This window comes from Parambassis ranga, chromosome 5 (assembly GCF_900634625.1).
Source record: "Parambassis ranga chromosome 5, fParRan2.1, whole genome shotgun sequence".
NCBI classification, from domain to species: Eukaryota; Metazoa; Chordata; class Actinopteri; family Ambassidae; genus Parambassis; species Parambassis ranga.
Window position 1 is genome coordinate 21,391,869 of NC_041026.1, and position 20,214 is coordinate 21,412,082.

A 20,214-nucleotide genomic window follows, 5' to 3' on the forward strand; every position below is an offset into this window, starting at 1 on the left:
ATTGAGAGTGAGACACACGCGTTTTAACAAGTCCTCACGCAAAGAAATGATTAGCTTCACCGCACAGAAATTCCTATAAATATCCTGTAAATGAGTAAAAGGCAGACTACTACTACTACTATAACTGTCTGGAATTAGCGACCTGTCGGCCTATTGCCTCAGCTGCAAGCACACCTTCCATGAATGTGCGCATCACCTATGTTATTTGTTACCATTATATTTGTAATGGGACGTCAGGACACAAGGCTAACTAATTGTATATTTTTTCATGTATAATTTGCACCTGAGTATAAGTCGCATACCCAGCCAAAGAATGAAAAAAAGTGTGACTTATAGTGCGGAAAATACGGACTCAAGAAAAATATATTTAATTTGTGACCTGTTCAGAGTTCTTTGCTATTGAATATGTCTGTGGAAAGACACTTAAATCAGTTTTGTTTAGCTTTGGTCTTTCTCTTCTCTCCTTGCCTGAGTGAAAGGCTTGCAGCTTGATTTGAATTGTGATCTCTGAGAGTTACATTCAATATTTTTTGAACAAATTTACTTGTTCGTCTTTACCTGGAATAAGTATGTTTCTTTCCAAGTTTTTATATCATGCGTCTTCCACAGCTGATATTTTGATGCACCAATCCATAATTTATTGAACCTTTTATCCATTTTTCTGTCTGTGTGCCTGTGCATAGAAATGTCTCTGTGTGTCCAAATATCAAGATTAGGTTGGGATGGGAGGCTGGTAATGGATATATGTATAATGCATCAGTAGTGCATTTACCAGCCATCCATAGCCTATTGTGCAGTATGCCTCTAAGCTCAGGACCTGCACACTATGTATTTTAACAAAGTAATAGTATAGAAAATAACACTATTGTTAATGTCAGTACTAGTATAAACATTCTCTGCCATGATTCAGCCTCCTAAGTGTGTTTCTGTAGCAGGTATGATAGTAGACTACGAAAGCCGCTGAGCGACCGTAAGCTGCCAGCTTTGTTTGGTCACTTGATGTTAGACTGTAGCTCAGGTAATGAATGTGTGTAGTAGTGTCTCCTGTGAGTGGGGCGTGGATTTCTCTGAGACACAAAACTGTGCAATATGAGCCAGGAGACATCACTACAGTCCAATCATCACTTTCCACCATAAATTGCCTGTTGATACTAGTGAGATTTGAAGAACTGTCATGTGCGTGATATGTGTGACTTATTTATACCAGTAATATTAGTTTGATTGCTGCAAACATGTATTTGTGTACATCTTTTCAGCAAGGACTTTTATGTGTTTTATTACAGTGTTTTTGTAGAGCCGGCACCCTCACCCTCAATAATGAATTATGGCAGAATAAAATGCAGTTTCCTTTTCTGTGAAAATTAGCAAAATGATCCAAAACAACAAATTATACTATTTCATCCCTTTCTCACAGGACATACTAGTGCGTATGTGTTGGAAGTTTATCCTTTACTGGGAGTTAGATTGACACATTTATTTGCTTTGAGGTAACACCATGGCTAAGGAAACTTTATTCAGATGATGTGGCCCCTTGGCAAAAAAAAATTGGAGTTTGAAAATCAACATCAATTATGAATTCATTCCATCTGGTGTGCTGTGATTACTGCTGCTGGCACTGTAACGGCCTGATAGCCACTCCTGCTCACAGCTCTGCCACAGGTATGAGAGACTTCACATATTTTAACATTTTGTCATCAGCCAATTTTAAATACCATTGCGGAGTCATGAAAGTCTTTGGCTGACTGACAGGAGCCCAGTCGACTTTAATATTGATGTTATATTTTTACACACTTCTCAGTACTACTCAATAGAAATTAAGGCCAGGACATCTGTAGCTTGTGTGGCACCTGCTCAGTGGACCTCACTCTGGTGTTCTTTCATGGCCTCTACAGACTGTCTGTCTCCCTCCTCCTCTCTTCTTATCACCTTCACTCTCCAGTTGATCCTCTCTGCTGTCTCCTATGATTAATGGTTTGCTGTCTCCACTCATCTCACTGGCCCAACATTGTCTTGCAAACAGTCCCACCTCTGTTTTACTTGACCTGCTCTGGCTTTGTTCTACCTTTTCTCAGTGGATTCCAACCTCCTCTCCCTATGGATAGGATCCGAAAGGTTTTAGATTTGACCAGCTCTATATTACAAGTTTTCTTGCATGTAGCATGGGTGAAACATGATTTAAAGGAAAAACTTTTGCTAAAAGAGTTGAGAAATTTGCTTTTATACAAAGACGTATCACAAAGGTTAAAAAAAAAACCTCACATTTTCCTCACTTATACTTTTGATAACTACCCCCCACACAATCCTTACAGTCTTTACCTTCTTGAGGAATTAAGCATGGGAGTTTTGTTGTTACAGCTAATTCACTAAAATGAAAAAAAAGGGTTTTCTTCATTTTTATTCATTTATATTTTAATAAGACCGACAGTTGGATGTTAGAGGCCAGGCATTGTGTTTGTTTCTTTCGTCAATAATTTAACCAGTTGTTAGCTTTTGGAAAGGTGCAACATCTGCAGAGGAATAGCAGTGTGGAGAGTGTTAGCAGAGAGCTGTGAGTGTGTCATATGACCAGCTGCTCTTTCCTTCTTTGTGTTTAGCTCACCACAGCCCTCAGAGGAGGTTAAGGGACAGTTTTTTTTTCCAAAGGTCCCAAAGGCCTGTCAGAAAATTGTACCTCTCGTGCACTTTCATGGCTGACGGCTCATATGAGCGTCATTATTCTCCTCTCATTATTCCTTTCCCTGACACACACCTCGGTGTTATTATCTGTCTTTTAGTTGCATTATCTCCCTCAACAGCCCCCTAAATACTACGGAAGGAGGAAGTCTGGGCAGCATCCTTGCCTCCAAGGAAGACATTGTATTGTCTATAGCCTTTGATTTGATGTAAAAACAATACAGATATTTACCGAAAGTCGGAGTTAATTTGATTTGATTGCACCTGTCACCGTATGTTTTGTGTTATGTTTTTTCTTGACACTTGCTAATCGGCCAACCGGTGTAGTATTCACACCTATCTCTAGTCACACACAATGTTTCACTTCAGGCTCTGTTTTATTTTTCTGCATGTCTATTCTTGGTTCCAGAATTGATTATATTAGAGGCAATACCGTTATTAACTTGAGGATAGCAAGTAATTGGTGATTTGTCTCCCTACAAGACATTGTCATTGAATACCTTCTGTACTGTGCAAAACATTTTTTTCGTCCATCTCTGGCTTTACTAAACATATATAGAGGAAGTGGAATTGTTCTTCTCACCTCTTTGCTTTGGCAGCAGTTGTGAGAGTGCTGTCCAGACTTGCTCTTTGCCCGAGGCATTGTAGCCATCTGTTGGATGAGACTTAAGTCGCGCTGTCCCTGCCTTTCAAATATACAGATATGTCGTGTGTGTGTGGTTTTGCGTTCTCAAGCGTACACGTGCTCATGCAAGCTGCTTCCATTTCCCTCTAGATTGGTTCTGAGAATAGGAAGTGGCACATGTGCCTCTCTGAGGGCCTCTGGTTTCGAGTCTGGATTGGCACATTTCGCAACAAGTAGCTAAGGAAAAACAAGACAGCATTGGGCTGCACACGGTTGGTGTGTGGGTGGCTGAAGACAGCGTGAGGAAAAGTTTGAGATGGAGATATGAGATGGAAGATGAAATTAATTTGATTACAGAATAAAGACAGTGAAATCAATGGGAAAATGGAGCACTCATAATGGTTGTTTTGTTGTATAAGAGATATGAGTACATCCAAAGTTTCAGTATATACTGAGGGTGTCTTGTTTCACTTGGTCTGAGGTGCCAGCTTAATTCTCTTATTATTTCCCATCTCTATCTCTGCTCCCTTTTTTCTAGTTTTGTTCCGCTTTTTTTTGTTCAACTCACTACGGCTTTGAAACAAGCTGTTTCATCGCGTTTCCAGTATGTATTGTACTTCGTATTGTTGGGGAGATTATGAGAATTCAGTCTGTTGAGAGTGAGGAAATAGAGTGTAAGAAGTCTTTAGTGAGTGATAGGTGATGTCTACCAGTAAGGCGAGCCTGGCCCACACTACAAGCAGTATTTATCAGCCCTCTAAGGAAGAAGGGAAAATTGCATTAACAGTATTTAGTCTCAGTTTCTCTAACTTGATATTGATTTGGAGCCTTACAACATCCAATGTTTGCATCTGTTGTCCTCTCAGTCAAGCTTAAAGACCGGTGCATACTTGATTTTCATGGGTCAGCCCGTCACCAAGGGGTCAGATATTGATTTATTCAAGAGATTTCTTTTGAAGTGGGGACAGGAATGACCAGAGGGCCATCCCATTATATATTCAGCGGATGAATGTGCCTGACTTAAAAGAAAATATTGTTTCTGCTGGTTTGCTTAACCTTGTTCTTTTTGCTTTCTTTGTTATTTAACCCTCAATACATTCACAGGAGAAGTGTAAGAATCCATCATAACGATAAAGCAAGAAAAAATCATTTTTCTTTCAGCTGAGTCAATGCTTTAATACATTTTCAGCAACTTATTTGCATGCCAAAGGGTTACATACAGATGGCTTATACAATTACACCACATCATTGTTGTACAGCTGCAGTTTTGATAAGTTTGTTAAAGCAATTTGAAAGTTGAATATATGAATATACTATAGGCTGCACTATAAACACTTAGAGGATAATATGTACTAATTGCAATGCAATGTGTGATTCTCCACCCATTCAGTTTAACAAAAGTTCCACTCATCAGAAGAGAGATTTAGGTTCTTCAGTCATGTCCCCTCAAGCATTTTTTGTGCTAGTGGAGTTTTGCTGTGGCTGATGAAGGTAGTTGTCATGCTGACTGAAAGGAGGTGTAGCAGTGTGAGCAACTTGTGTGAGCTATAGCACTGATTGGAATGGTCCAAGCCTAAACATCAACAGCGGGCCTGTGTTCTCAGCTAGCAGGGGCCCACACTGCTGCCTTTGTGTCCTGCTCCCAGTCCCACCAGGATAGTCACACTTGCTCCAAACACATGCACATCTATTCACACACGTATGAAAAGCCTTAATACAGTGGGAGACAGATCAGTTATATTTGATGTGATGGAGCTCTGGCAGCAAAATGCTAATGAAGACGCACAACATCAAGATAACGAAATATTCTACATGTATTAAGTGGTTAATGCTGAGTCTTGCCACATAACATAGGGAACTACCTTTTTCTGTCTTTTCTGTCTAGACTTGTCTGTTTCATCTGCTATACCACCAAGTACAGCATCTTAGTGAATGCAGATTGTTTCAGTGGGTTTTTGTTCACTGTAAAACAACCTTTAGATAATCATCTGTCTGGTCTACTAGTTTGCTGGAGTAGTTTTCTGAAGTTGGAACATTTACGCTAAATATCCCCTGATCCCAGACCACCTGTTTGCACAGAGGGAACAGATGGGTTTCTCTGGGGATAATAATGATAATTGTTTTTTACTCCCAGGTGCCATTAAGCTACCTGCTCACCTGTAATTTGGTTGATACCAGTTAGAAGTGTACTCATTTGGGTTCTAATGAAATGTATAACACAAAATCAATGAGTCCCATGCTGCCTATAAACATAAACATGAATAAATTCCTTTATTGGCTCTCTAATGCTTACATTAATGAAACTGCCAGGTACCCTGCAGCAACAACACTTTGTTTTTGATGTCTTTTATCACCCAAAGGGATCAGTGTATTCTCTCTTTTTTTGCAATTAGTTGATGTTCTTATGTCTGTGGCCACCTGAGACTTGATTAAAGCTGTGCATGTTTCTATGTAATGTGTGAAGGGAGTGTATCCAAAAAGGGTCTCAGTTACTCAGTGTTGTCATCTGACCTAAATTTGTCACTGTTAATGACACCCCCCATCTGTGAACACAGCCCGTCCATCATGGGTCAGGCCCCAGCTCCATCCTGCTGCAGCTGGGCCCCGTTTAATCCTGTAGGCTCCCTGGCACTTTTTCACCTGGCACCATTCTATGTTGGTTCTGCCAGTCATAATGAAACCCATCAGTAATCAAGCAATTTCCTGAGTCTTGCTGGGAGATTTACAAATCCCCTGCTGCTTTTTCTAGTACTACATATCTTCATGCTAATTCCCTCTTCTTCCACAACACACAAGCAAGCAGATGAGCTTTGTGTGCACTCACACTCACTCATTCTAATTTTTGTCCATTTCCTACATATCTTTGAGGGACTGACACACATATTCAAGCTGTTCAGATAAACCTGAAGGCTGCACTTTCCCCCTTTTTGTTTTTTTCCCTCCTGATTTTCTGCCATGAGTCAATGCCAACCCCAACTGTTGTACATGTTGACTAGTTGCTAGGCAATGGATAGCATTTATTTTCTCACAAACTCAACTTGTGTTCATCCACTGCTCTGCACGAGAAGTGTCATTCCTTGTTGCCTTTACCATGTCATTAAATTAAACACATTAGTGTGTGTGCCAATTTAGCTTCAGTGTTATTGTTATTGTGTAAGTTATAGCTTAACAAATAACCTAAAACAAGCATGGTTTGTTTCTGTGTCTAACAGTTTTGCTTACCATTGTGGCAAGTGCTGTGGCCAGTGATGAGTCAGAAAATGTTTTCCATTTTTAGAAACAAAGTATTGATATGGCCTGTGCAATGGGCTGTGTGTGCGGACGTCCATTCGTCCAGCTGCAGTCTTGAGCCTCCATGGTTCAAGGTTGATATGGTGATAATGCAGCTTTAGCCACAGATCAGACAAAATGTGCTGTGTGAAAGTGACAGGATCAGTGCACTCAGTCCAACTGTCAGCACCATGAATAGAAAATCTCAGGCTGTGAGTTCTTGCCACAGCTTTTCTCTTACAGAACCATCAGCAGAAAGTACACAAACTGTATTTTGCAATCAAATCATTTGACCATCAGATTCCTCATGCACCTGCTTGAAACCATGAGGTGTGAGGTTAAGTGTAATTTGTAGACTACAGTAAAGCAAGCTGCTAGCTATTTGTTAATCAAAGCAACAGTAAAATCAAAGCATGTGCCAAACTTCACCACTCATTTCTAATTGTTAGAAGCAAGAGTTTCACTGGACAAACTCCAAAGGGCATGTTTGCTTCTACTGGTGTGTGCATGTACACATGTTTGTGTGTCTGTGTGATTTCATGAAAATTATGTTTTTGGTTTTGTTTTATTTTTAAAACAAAAAACCTTTTTCTTCCAGTTTAACTGTATGACCCACAGACTGTATAGTAATTAAGTTTTTTATAGTGTTATTTGTAAATTGCTTATTGGGCATAGTTGGAACTTTAAGTTTGTTTCTGAACAGAAAAGTATTTTCATTCTGGTGTCCATTGAGACCCTGGACACCTGTCCAAAACTTTGACACACATCTATAGTCTGTTTAAAAACTTGATATATAGCCAACTACATTCTGATTCATGAGCCAGTGAGAACTCATATACCATAGAGGAGTAGAAGCTGACAGCTGTCTGTGGAAAGTATCTTGGTCCATTCCTACCCAGGGGCTTCAGTGTGCATGTGCGTGCTGCATGCTGCGTAGTAGTGTATTTTGAGGGTCATCCCAGAAAGACATTACCCGAGGCTAGTACGAGTGAAGAGTGCACTGACAGCTTCTCCTCGCTGTGTGTGTGTAGTGTTAGATTCCTTGTGGCAGATGAGCTCTCTCTGGTCGCCTCAGGCTGTTAGAATAAACATAGCAGAGGATAAGAAAAGCCCATATCCTGTCAGTGCAAGATGTTTCCATTAAAATGTTAACCGTGATAAAGTGACTTGTCTTGAATGAAGAACAGAGAAATATGATGGTGGGTGGTTTTTGTGCCTTCAGATGTTGAGATTGACTGGGATATTTCTGCTGCAAAATTCAGAATTTCCCATACTTCCTTCTGACATCTATGCAGTGGATGAAAATGAGAGATGAGACATGCTGCAGAGTTGAAGCACAAACCTGCCAGTAGGAGGGGGGAGGAGGGGTGTTAAGACAGGGGTCCAGATGTGAGACAGCCTTGCTGGCTGCCTGTTTACATTTCTCAGCTAACAGGAGCGTATTTTTAACCTCTGCCTGTTTTTGTTCTCTCTGCAGGTGCTGGGGAGTCGGGGAAGAGCACCATTGTGAAGCAGATGAAGTGAGTGACTGCTCATTGTTTTGCTTTTCCTCCCATCATGAATCCCAACCTTATATCAGCCTTAACACCACAAATACTCGAATAAGAATTAAGTACTTTAATAGAAATTGTTTTCAAATAGTTAAGCACTATCACTGCATAAACATAAACTGAACAATCCCAGCAGCACAATTGTTTATTTAGGGTAAAATGTGCAGCACAATTTGAATCTCAGCTTTTCTATTCAGTGTTTACTATAAATAATCAATTTTCAGTTGCAATTGTCTTTGTCTCCACATTCCCATTGTTTAAAGTTGAAATATCAAAAGAAAAAGACTTCATGCTCAGCTTGAGAAATCGCACAAGGCTTAACATAGGTGAATGGAAAAAGCAATAAACCTTTTACTTTTCTGTGAAGTATGAGTAATAAAATGGCTCTGATCATTCAGGGGCTGATCATAATTCGCCAATATTGCCTCTCAATTAATTAATTGGGTGTCTCCAAACAAGAGATTCATAGAAACTGATACAGTGACACAATTTCTTCAAAGACTATGTTTATACTGAAACATATCTATGGACATATGGGACATTGTGGAAGATAAAGAGGGTAGTGGTGTAATGGAACATATGCAATTCCTGATTAACATTTCTGCAGGGAATAGACGCAAAAGCATTAGCTTTTAAATCAGTCCCTAATTATAAAATCATATTTAAAAAAATAGCCTAAATTAAAATGGAATCATCATAAATATTTCTGCAACACTGAATATTCTGATATGTCCAGTGCTGAACTGAGACTTTTGTTAATTTTACCAGCAACCAAAAGAAATGGCAGCCTACAAAATAATAGTGATGCTAATAACAATGAACCATAACTTTTGAACTTACATTGGCTTAATTAATATGTCTACAAACATTCAGTTTTAGGTCGTAAAATGACATGGTCCTGCCTGTATTGTGAATACTGAAGGTGATTAAATCTGACCAGTCAGCTGTGTAAAGCTTCAAAGCACACAACTTTACCTTTAATCTTAGCTCAATGTGTTATAAAAAGAAAGAGAAGGAAAATAACTGGATAAAAATGATTTGTATATTTGAAATGGTTAGAGGTTAAGACCTTTATAACAGGGTTTACACTGGGTATGGTAAACTTTGTATTTTGAGCGTCTTTCATTTAAGGTTGTGCTGTTAAAACTGGCTTACAAATGTTTTATTAATATGTGGGTGCTGCTGCTACATCAAATAATATATTCTAGTTTAAAATCAACCTGTGAATGGTGGTCACTAATTGGCCATTCTATTTCCACAAGTTGGTTATAGGTCACTGGCCTCAAAAACCCTGATCAGAGCACCTTTGATATGGCAGTACTGCATAGTAAATTAAACCCCTACTTGCCTTACCTAGGTAAAAGGGTTGTACAATGCTAAATCTGCCTTTCCATGGTTGCATTAACGAATATGAAATTGTACCTAGTATTAGTTTGTGGTATCATGGGACTTCCTGTTTTGCTCAGTCATTGCACGTCGTGCAACACGTGCCTCATGAAATTTTCTAAAATCAATTCATGGGGAAATTGGAGAAAACCTACAATGTATGTTATATTAACACAAACTATAGATATCATGGATAGCATCCCTGATATCTATTATATGAAATTATACACAATTATTGTAGAATTATTTTATCATAATAGAGACAATTGGATAATCATGCCTACGAAATGGGAGTAACACAGGAAACTGCTACATTAATGAAAGGGTCTCTCATTTTTTTACTTCTGAAGATATTAAAAATCCTTCTGGTTGACACTCGACATACAAAAAGAAATATGAAAAGTGGCAGTCACAGGAAACAATAATATTAATGACAGGATTTCATATCACCCAGTTTGAATGTTTGAATATGTTCCCTCTGGTTGACACAAGGCATTTAAGTTATTTTTAACACAGTAGTCATAAAATATTTAAATGAGAAGGAAGCAGCTCCCACAGCCCATGCAATATGATCATCATTTCCAGGTCTTCTTTTCAGTTTCCTGGTAGTTCAATGAATATTACAAACCTCTTTTCAGTAAATGTTGAATAGGTGCTATGAGGCATTGATGTATTGATGTGTACAGCCCCTTCATCTGGTCATTTATCAAGCTTTTTTATTTCACAAACATAAATTATGAACTGTGACATGCAGAGACAGAATTCCTTTTGAATACTTTAGTTGAAAACACGACTGCTGTTTTGGGTTTTTACCAAATTTAGTCTGACCCTGAGTTGAGTAAATTTCTTGATTATGCAGGACCACTATGTGGTTGCTAGATACTGAGTGGTATCCACAAAGATTTTACTTTTCCAGGGTGCCCTCCAGTATTTACTCTGATCTGTATGTGTCACTATATTTTCATTCAGAGCTGGTTTTTCAGTGCAGATTACAATCCAAGTAATTTTACAGGATTGTTGAATAGGGAGATGAGCAGTTAGAATTTAGTATGGATTCCATGAAGTGAAATCTACTTTCAACAATAATTTTATAAAATCATTAAATAGATTGTTCGAATGAGGGGGAAGCACAGGCGTTCAGTAATCTTGGCTGTGCCTCACAGTGCTTCACAGTGGGCATTTTAATGAGGTCCCATTCAGCAAACCACACAACATCCTGGCTGTGTGGCTCTGTCTCTGGGTTGTGACAAGCCAGGGGAGATGGTGCTGTTTGGTTTCCAGCCCAGCAGCTTCTGTATCAGCCCCACACTTTATCAAACACATGGCTCTTTTTCTCTTCATTTCTTGCTACAAAGCTCTAAACGCAAGTAAATATTTGTTTTATTGTCCTTTAGCCAAAAGATACAAAAACACCTGATATTTCCCAGTACCTCGGCCTGGCAGTATCACGGTCACATGTTGTTAATGGATTCATAAAATAAATCATTCTCATAAATCATCAATTAAATACAACAGCGTGGACTAAATTTGACAAATAAAATGCCACACTTATGCATGAAAAAAAGGAATATAAAACATTTTGTGTTTTATTGTTAGTGTTGGATTTGCATGTGATTCTATTTAAGTTGTATTCCTTGTCTCCTTTCTTCAGGATTATTCATGAGGATGGGTACTCAGAAGATGAGTGTAAGCAGTACAGAGCAGTTGTATACAGCAACACAATCCAGTCCATCATGGCCATCATCAAAGCCATGAGCAACCTTAAGATCGACTATGAGGAAACTGCTAGAGCGGTAGGTGTTAACCTAATTTCCCTTTGGGGGATTAATAATGTTTTCTTATCCCTGATCAAATCCTCAAAACTTTTCCTGTCCTGTCTGCAACAGCAGCGTAGAGTGGAATATTATAAATACTTCATATAATTGTAATTTAATGTAGTTTAAACCTACGTTACTTAAATATTTAATATGATCTCTACTAATAACCATGGAAGTCTCCTCTCCTCTTGAATCCTAACCTCTCACTTATAGCCGTAAGGATTTGAGGCTGCAGAAATCAAGGATTTTTCTCAAGTGCAGTATGAAAGTTTCTGCTCCCAAATCAAGTGTGAATAGCAGACGCTATTGTCTTTGTTTGTTGCAAGCCAAGTAATCTTTACTTTGCAGTATATGTTCATGTTTGGTACTTAGTAAGTAGTAGTTCTTCTGTGTTACCTTCGTCCTCACCATTACAGTGGAGAGCTTTAGGTGTCCTGGAATGTAAAAAGAATTTTTAAAAGTCAGACAAAGAAAGGGTGCAACCTAAATTTAGCCATTTTCCACAGTCCATGACTGATCTGAGTAGTTAATGTCTTTTCTGTGTCATGAATAATAGATTAAGTTTTGTATTGTAGTTACTGTACTTGTTATTATGCACTTTATGTTGACTAAAAAGCTGTTCTGTGGGTTGTATGTAAACTGTATCCAATGGCCCCCGGCATTGTGCTTTGTGTTTTCCTAACATCCATGTAGAACAGTTAGGCTTATCACAGGATTTAACTGATGTCACATGGTCCAGCTGAGATGGACTGGAGGGTCAGACAATCGTTAACTAATACATGGAAGTCAGCTCTCAGTAGCTAACATTAAGGTTTATGTAAGCCCTCGTCCAGGGTCAACACACAAAGTGTCAGAGTGCTGTGGTGAAGGGGATGCAGAGGATGTCCTTCTCAAACTGCTAAAGCCAGCAAAGATAGCGAACAACAAAACAATAGAAGAAGTTAGTATAGAAGGAAGAAAGTCAAAAGAGGGCAGTTTACATCATTCCCTGTAACTTCATTCCCACAGTTTTTTTAATTCACTGCTGTTTGAAGTAACTGTTTCTAGGCCACTGCACTGTAATAGATTGATCCGCTCCATTGCATTTAAAGGGTGGATGGGTCTGTGATGGCCGAGGGCCTGTTGAACATAAACTTGGCCCAGTTGATTGATTCCACATTGGGCCCATTATGACGCTGATTAAATGTAAAATTTCTGGTCACACCATTTATTGCTTTTTTTGTTTACTTTTTTTTTTCCTTCTGACATGTCATTGACTCATATGGAGTGTGTACAGCTGCAGGAACTTAAAATCACATAACATGGAAAGAAAAGCACACCAGCACTAGCAATTGTTATGTCTGTGCATTTTTTTAGCAAAGCAGAATAACAGCAAGGCAGGCTGTTACTACTCAACACATCTGATTTATGTTAGTTATACACTTTAGCAAATTTATTTCACATCAATAAAGCACATAACTATAGTTTTCTATCTTTCAGCACTATCTATCTGAACATGTTTTAATTATAAAATGTATTTGGGTAAATATTAGCCTTGTGGAAGGAAAGTCCCTCAACAAATCTGTGTATGTCATTCTTATCAGTTTACAGCCTAGTGAGGGTTAATAAACGTATAAACCTATAACAAAACCTGCTGCTTCTAATGATGCGTGTGTGTTTTTGTTCTTATCAGGATGATGCCCGCCAACTGTTTGCACTGTCAGCAGCAGCAGAGGAGCAGGGTATCCTGCCAGAGGACCTGGCCAACGTCATCCAACGACTGTGGGCCGATGGTGGCGTCCAGAGCTGCTTCACACGGGCCCGAGAGTACCAGCTCAATGACTCTGCAGCCTAGTGAGTAATAAGAACTAGATGCTTGTGTATCACTGTGTTTTGTTATAAAAGTGTGCATAATACTGCTCTGAAGTCTTGGCGACTTGTCTGTTATTGTCTGTAGTCAATTTATTTCAGCTTTCATTAGCAGATTAGTGGTATCAGTATTTGTTTCAAAAAAATCAACAAATACAGGAGAAATACAGCTCCAATTCTAACTAACACAGAGACAAGTAGAAGATAATAATACAGGTATTGCTGGCAGTGTATAGATGAGTGCTGCCATGTCTCTTTTTGACTGAAAGTCCCCCCAGCACAGAGAGCAGTTACACTTAATAATAATGAAAACTTGACTGTTGTGTGTAACCACTGGCTTTACCATTTAGGAGCAGCTGCATGTGGCTGCTAATGCAGCAACACAGCCTCTCTCCACAGGTCCTAATTAACTCAATGACCCTCAGCTTTGAGTGCTCCATTTGTTGGCCACATTGCTCTATTCTACTAGTATAATAACTGAGAGAGTATGAGGTAAATGTGAGACACTCTTGGTAAGAGGTGAAAGGTGGTTATCGCCCCGATCCTTAGGGATGCACTGGTGCTCTGATACAGCAGTCAGAATATAGAGCCCTGTTCTCCCCCATCTGTCCACAAGCTGCAGGAGGATTGAACTGTGCCTCTGTTTAATATACAAGCCCTCTGATAATACTACGACACCTCCATGATTGTGCTGCAAACTGTCAGGGGAGTGTTAAGTGTTTCACAAATGATTACTTTGCAGTCCAGGCAGTATTTAACTTCCACAGGGAGTGATATTGTTCTGTGTTTGTGTTGGCCAGTATAATCATAACTTTTCCATGTCTGCTTCACTGCTTGTGTTAAAGCTAAGGGGACCTGGAAACATACTGTCACATTTAGCAGCCATACAGTGTTTTATCATGACTTTATAGAGCTTATACAGAGTTGGTTGCTATAAGAGAGGACTAAATGAGTCTGGCACTAGACCATAATCCATGTCTGAGCACCTGCTGAGAGCCACAGAAAGGAGAAGGAAGATAAAGAGAGTGAAATGGCACAGCTCGCATGAACACAGACCTCTCACACTGCAGGTTTTGAAAAGGCATGTGTTCTGTACACTCTGAAAATAATGGATCTATCTGTCATTATTTGAGGAATCTAACCTAACCTTTCCATATGTGTATCTAGAGAAATGGGCTTGAATTGTACTGCAGTTGTTCTGTGTGCATAGTACAGTACAAGGGGCAGCAGATATGTTATACCTGCTACCTGATATTTCTGATTCATTTACTTGTAAATTGCAAGTCAGCTCTATCTAACTCGTAAGTGTTCAAAAATACATTTGAAAGTATTTCTTTCTACCCAAAGCCTCAGACTTGTCAATCATAGAAATCCTTCTCTGCACTCCTTGTTTTTGTCTTTCTCTGGTCTCTTGTTGTTCACTTCAGTACACATGACAACGTTAAATATGCTAAGGTTGTCTCAACATCTGTTGTAAAACCATAGAATGACCATTATTTGGCTATGGATGAGTCTCTGTCACACTGCAGCTCAGAACCCAATTCAATTAATCTTCAGTCCTTATAAACACAATGACCAGATCAAGTGTGGTTAAATCTGACGTGTGAACTACAAAAGCAGACTAAACCACTCTCTGTGGTGAGAGGGATTATGATTAAACTGTCAGACAGGTGGAATGAAGTAGTGTTTTTTTATTTTTACACTGCAGCTATGGTTATACAGTAACACAGGCTTTTTATGCAGCTGAATACTGTGTGGAACAGAAATATTGTTACTCCAGGGATTTGGTGTGTTATCCGTTAAATTCATTCTTTTGTGTGTGCGTGTATGAGAAGACTATCTCAGTGTCCTAATGTTTACACTGCTGACTGCACAGGATCATTTTGTGATTGCCATCACTAAAGAGGGTTTAATGTGAAAACAGTGCAGCTACCAGAATATCTGCTTATCACACTGTATCTGTTTTGTTGACCTAAAGTTGCAGATGGTATTTTAGAAGAATTCAATCTTTGACAGTTTTTAATAGAACAGCATCATGTATTTTGCATATCCTACAAATTCAGGGTTTCATACCACAACTTGCTGTTCATGTTTTCTCATCACTGTAATAGTACACTATGTGAACATCTTGACATCTGGTCGTGTTTTACAGCTTGATTATTTGGGTCTCAGTGACCATATATGTGTATCTGCAAGGCTGCGGATTCTCATAAGATATGCTTCTAATTTTTCCTTCTTTCCTGCCTCCCATTTTTCTCCTCCTATAACAAGAGCAAGAAAGTCCCTTCATAAAGCAGAAGCAGATAGCATTGATTTAATATGTTTGTGTCCTCCCCTGCAGCTACCTGAATGACCTGGAGAGGATAGCCAAGGCAGACTACATCCCCACACAGCAAGATGTGCTGCGAACTCGAGTCAAGACCACGGGCATTGTGGAGACACATTTCACCTTCAAGGACTTGCATTTCAAGTAAGACTGCTTAAATCTCATTCAGTTAATCTGAAAGTATTTAATGTGCAACATTGGATTCAAATTGTGCAGCTCCACATTTAGTTTCACCTGCAAAAGGTCATGACTGAATAATTCACTCATCCTGTTGGCTCAAGAGGCCCTTGAGCATGTTCGCAATAAGCCATATATTTAATGAGTCAGGGTTTAACTGATTATCATTTCATAACAACAGTAATCAAAGGCTGATTGTTTGTTTCACTGTGTATTCCAAAGATGAAGGTGAAAGGATATGCAAAGATTCACATTTTGTGACTTGTGAGAAAATGTTACTCACTGTTTTGACAGTAATGATTGTCATTTTAAGAATGTGCCAGATCAAGTGAGAAACTGTTTGTCCTCATGAATCATGCATTTGTGTTTGTGAAATTGTTGTTTCAGTCTTGCCAGCACAAACTGTTTCAGAAAATTCAGGAAATGTCATCTAATACAAAGTCACTCCATATTTGCACATGTTGCTCACACATGAAAAAGGGGGGAGTACCTTTATTAATGTGAGACTGATAACAATCAGTAATGTGCATATGAACTCAAACGATATTCATGTGTGGGATTTTGTTGACTGAATACTTGCCACAGCTGAGTCCAAACATTAGTAATGACACATGTATTTAGGTAATACAAACTCCTACCACCCCCTGGAATGCCAGTTTTCCACCATGCTTCTCAGAAATGTTTTCTGTTTTTACAGTGTGCTTGCGGTTACTGGTAATGTTGATCTGTATCTGTGTAGCCACCACAAAAACTTTGGAAACAGAGGAAATAGTCTGTAAAACATTCAAGATCAAAAGTGCTTTGTCATACCTTCCTTGGCTGTACTTAAGTCTTTTACATCTGTGACCCCGTTTAAAGACACACCCTTTCAAACAGCACATTAGTCTAGTACTTGGAGCACTCAGGTGATTGTAGCATGTGTTGTTGCTCTGTGGTTGTCTGTTTGGCACACTGCGTTTATCTTGTCGTCATTCAATTAAGAGACAAGCACTTTATTTACACATTTTACATTACTTTAATTGCTAACCTTTAGTTAAAAAAGTCAAATATTTCGGTCTATTATGTATGTCTTTGGAAAAGCTTTAATCCAAATCTAACCGGATATGTTTACACACTGTGTCCTCCTTTGTGCTGGACTGTATGCTATCTCTGGCTTATGTAAGCAGTGCTGGAGATGAAGTAAACACTGTAAGTGTGTCACTGTTATAATGTTCTCCGCTTACTCAGCCTTAAGCTGGCTGTCTGTGAGAGTCAAAGAACTGCTATAATAAGCCAAATTGTGCACAGGGAAAACTGCCCACCAGGAAGAACACACTGTTGTGTGTCACTCTTAAGACGCTACAAACTGTTACATGCTACTCTTAGCTGCCAGTTGAAAGCCTTCCCTTCAATATTGGATGAAGGAAATCTCCAGTCTTGAACAGTCTAGATGAGCATCCATCTCAGTCCCATACGTCTTCATAAATAAGTTTACAGTAAGATGTTAGTGAAAAACCTGCTCTGTGTTATTCCATCCTGCCCTTCTGTTACCACAGCAACTGTACTGTAGTAAAAGCAAAGACAGCAAAAGCCAGGAAAATGACGAGCTCAGTGCAGAAAACCACATACGGTCCTAAAGGGAGAAAGAGGCAGAAAACCGGGGGGGTTGAGGCCGTCTGGTGTTTCTGTCACTTTGAAAAAGTGTTGTTTCTTCTTTGCTTCGTCCCATCCGCTCATAAAAACAACATGGTTACACTGTGTGTGTGTCTGTGCAGGATGTTTGATGTTGGAGGCCAGCGGTCAGAGAGGAAGAAGTGGATCCACTGCTTCGAGGGGGTCACAGCTATCATCTTCTGTGTAGCCATGAGCGCTTACGACCTGGTCCTGGCTGAGGACGAGGAGATGGTGAGTTAGACCTAAAAACTACAGCTTTGCTCAGTTTGACAGAAAACTCCATTAGCAGGAGTAATTGAACATGTGGATGGAGCCTTGGGTTTTACTGAGCTCATTTCCTTAATATGTCCTCATTGCTTTCTCTAATGATCACTTTATTTTCACATTTTTGCCTATCCCACCCAGAACCGGATGCATGAGAGCATGAAGCTGTTTGACTCCATCTGCAACAACAAGTGGTTCACAGAGACATCCATCATCCTGTTCCTCAACAAGAAGGACCTGTTTGAGGAGAAGATCGCCCACAGCCCACTGACCATCTGCTTCCCTGAGTACACTGGTACTGTATGAGTGAACTAATACAAGCACATGCCAGGGTCAGCTAACTGTTAGATTGACACTGTACAAATTTGAAACCCAAAAATAATGTGATACATCGACTTGTTTACAGTAAAGCTGTAATTATAGCACAAACATAATTTGAGATATTTATAGTGGAACCATTTTGGATACATATAAACAAAGATGGGGTTTCAGGCAGTATGTTTAACTTTTAAAGTGGCCTGATGGAGAAAACAAAAGTGATCAGCATAGCTGGACCTAAAAATAATACAACATACATGAGTTATGTATGAGACCTAATTTAGATGACAGGAGTTGTACTGCAAAATCTGCAAGTGAGGACATACCTAATGTTTTGCTCCGCTCAAACCCATTAACAAAGTAGATGATGTAACGACAACGTGAGAAGGGCTGTTTTATCAATAATACAGGCTTTGTATGAATTATTTTGTGCAAAAATCTGTTGTATTAGTTTTTTGTTCTTTGTGCTGAATAGTGATTCTGTAATTTGAAATTGAATAATACATTTTTGGTAAGGTCATGTCAAGTGCAGCCACTTCCATCAATTCCAAGTCACAGTAGTTGGTGTTCACTGTAACCTCGTCTTTCAGGCCCCAACAAGTACGAGGAGGCCCAGGCTTACATCCAGGCCAAATTCGAGGACCTGAACAAAAAGAAGGACACCAAGGAGATCTATACCCACTTCACCTGCGCCACTGACACCAAGAACGTGCAGTTTGTGTTCGATGCTGTCACTGATGTTATTATCAAGAACAACCTGAAGGACTGTGGCCTCTTCTAAAAACAAGTCTAAGAAAGAGTCAAGGTAAGTCTAAAAAAGTAAATTACTCAGAAAGTGATTCACACTTCTAGAAAATCAGGAAATGGAGCTTGTTTGTTATCACTGACGTGCGTGTGTGCGTATGTTTTGTTGTCGTTTCAGGTTACTTGAACAGTTCTGATGACCATATGGGGGAATATACACACATCATGAATGACTGCACTGGCCAACCTGCTTTGATCTGCTTTTTATAAAGACACCTAAGAGACTGAAAGCCTGACGAGCCTTGTAGATTTTCAACGATTGCTGATCCAGTCGCTCGTAACGTTAACTCTTTGGGCTATGACCACAAAAATCAACATTTATTATTGTATTTTTGTTCTGTTTTTTTTTCTTCTTTATTTTCAATTACTAGAGGAGGGAAAGGAAAACTTTTTATATAAATGCATTCATTTACTTTTAGAGATTCTGATGTGGAAATAATGAAACTGAATCAGCTGAATCTTATTTTTTAAATGATAAAGCACAGGCATGGACATAAAATATGATCGATAAAAGGAAAGTGCTTTTTTTTTTATAATGTTTACATCAGTTCATCCTTCATAGCCAAGCCGTATATTGTTCTGCATGACTCTACATGGCAAATATTAGCTCTGTAATCTGCACAAATTATCTAACATTCCTACAAAATTGAAAAAAAAATAAAAAATTAAAAGTTAAAAAAGACAAAATGGCTTCACCTGCAGGGGAAGATTCCGGCAAAATACTAACATATTTAAAGTATGTGTGTACCTAACGTTCTATCACTTTTTATAGTACCATTTCCATGTCTGTTGCAGTATGTTTGTGCCTTGACTTCTGTTTACAACAATTCCTAGATATGCTTTCAGTACTGTTTGACCTACTGTGCGCTTAAATTTTTCTTCCATTTTTTTTTCTGCCTAGCACCTATAAATATATAGTGATTATTAATGAGAGACGAAAATCTAATTCAGAAAAAGGTTAGTGTTTTTGGTAAATATTAAAATGCTTTAAAAGTCCTATATGATTTAATTTAAATAAAAGTAGACATCACCTGACTCAAGTGTGTTTTTTATGGTCTCTGTTTTGATATAGTTTTTTTAGACATTATACCTGTAACATGAATACTGTAAACTGGAATAACATGTCACTAATACTTGGAACTGTGGAGTCAACATACATGGATGACGGTGATGGTGATGTTGTGCTCTTCACCTCACACTCCAGGCGGGGCAGCTTTCACACCAACGAATAAATAGCAGGCATTATGAACCACTTAGGACTTTAAAAAAAGCCTGAATTTCACAGACCTAAGTGAAGATAGATAACATGAACTCCTGATCAGAGCAAACTGAGGGTGAAACCTCAAACCTGTCATGTGTGCTTTGCGTAAGTTTTATATTTGTAGTTCTGGAGAAATTTCAATAGTCTGATTCTGCCATCTAGTGGACTGTTGTAACGCATGGTTACCACATGGTCCTACATGGAAGGCGTTTGCATTCATGAACTTGCTTGGGTAGTAGGCC

At 39.0% G+C, this 20,214-nt stretch overlaps 1 protein-coding gene across 1 annotated transcript in view; it reads left to right on the forward strand.

Moving 5' to 3' along the window:
* Window positions 1–19,746, forward strand: part of LOC114435487 (guanine nucleotide-binding protein G(i) subunit alpha-2-like) — a 40,910-nt gene extending 21,164 nt beyond the window's left edge. The window contains exons 2-9 of the mRNA XM_028405181.1: window positions 8,046–8,088; window positions 11,156–11,297; window positions 12,994–13,154; window positions 15,511–15,639; window positions 17,427–17,556; window positions 17,731–17,884; window positions 18,498–18,712; window positions 18,830–19,746. Coding sequence (XP_028260982.1) covers window positions 8,046–8,088; window positions 11,156–11,297; window positions 12,994–13,154; window positions 15,511–15,639; window positions 17,427–17,556; window positions 17,731–17,884; window positions 18,498–18,688 — 950 coding nt within the window. The 3' untranslated portion in view covers window positions 18,689–18,712; window positions 18,830–19,746. The remainder of the gene's footprint in view (window positions 1–8,045; window positions 8,089–11,155; window positions 11,298–12,993; window positions 13,155–15,510; window positions 15,640–17,426; window positions 17,557–17,730; window positions 17,885–18,497; window positions 18,713–18,829) is intronic.
* Window positions 19,747–20,214: the final 468 nt, after the last annotated feature.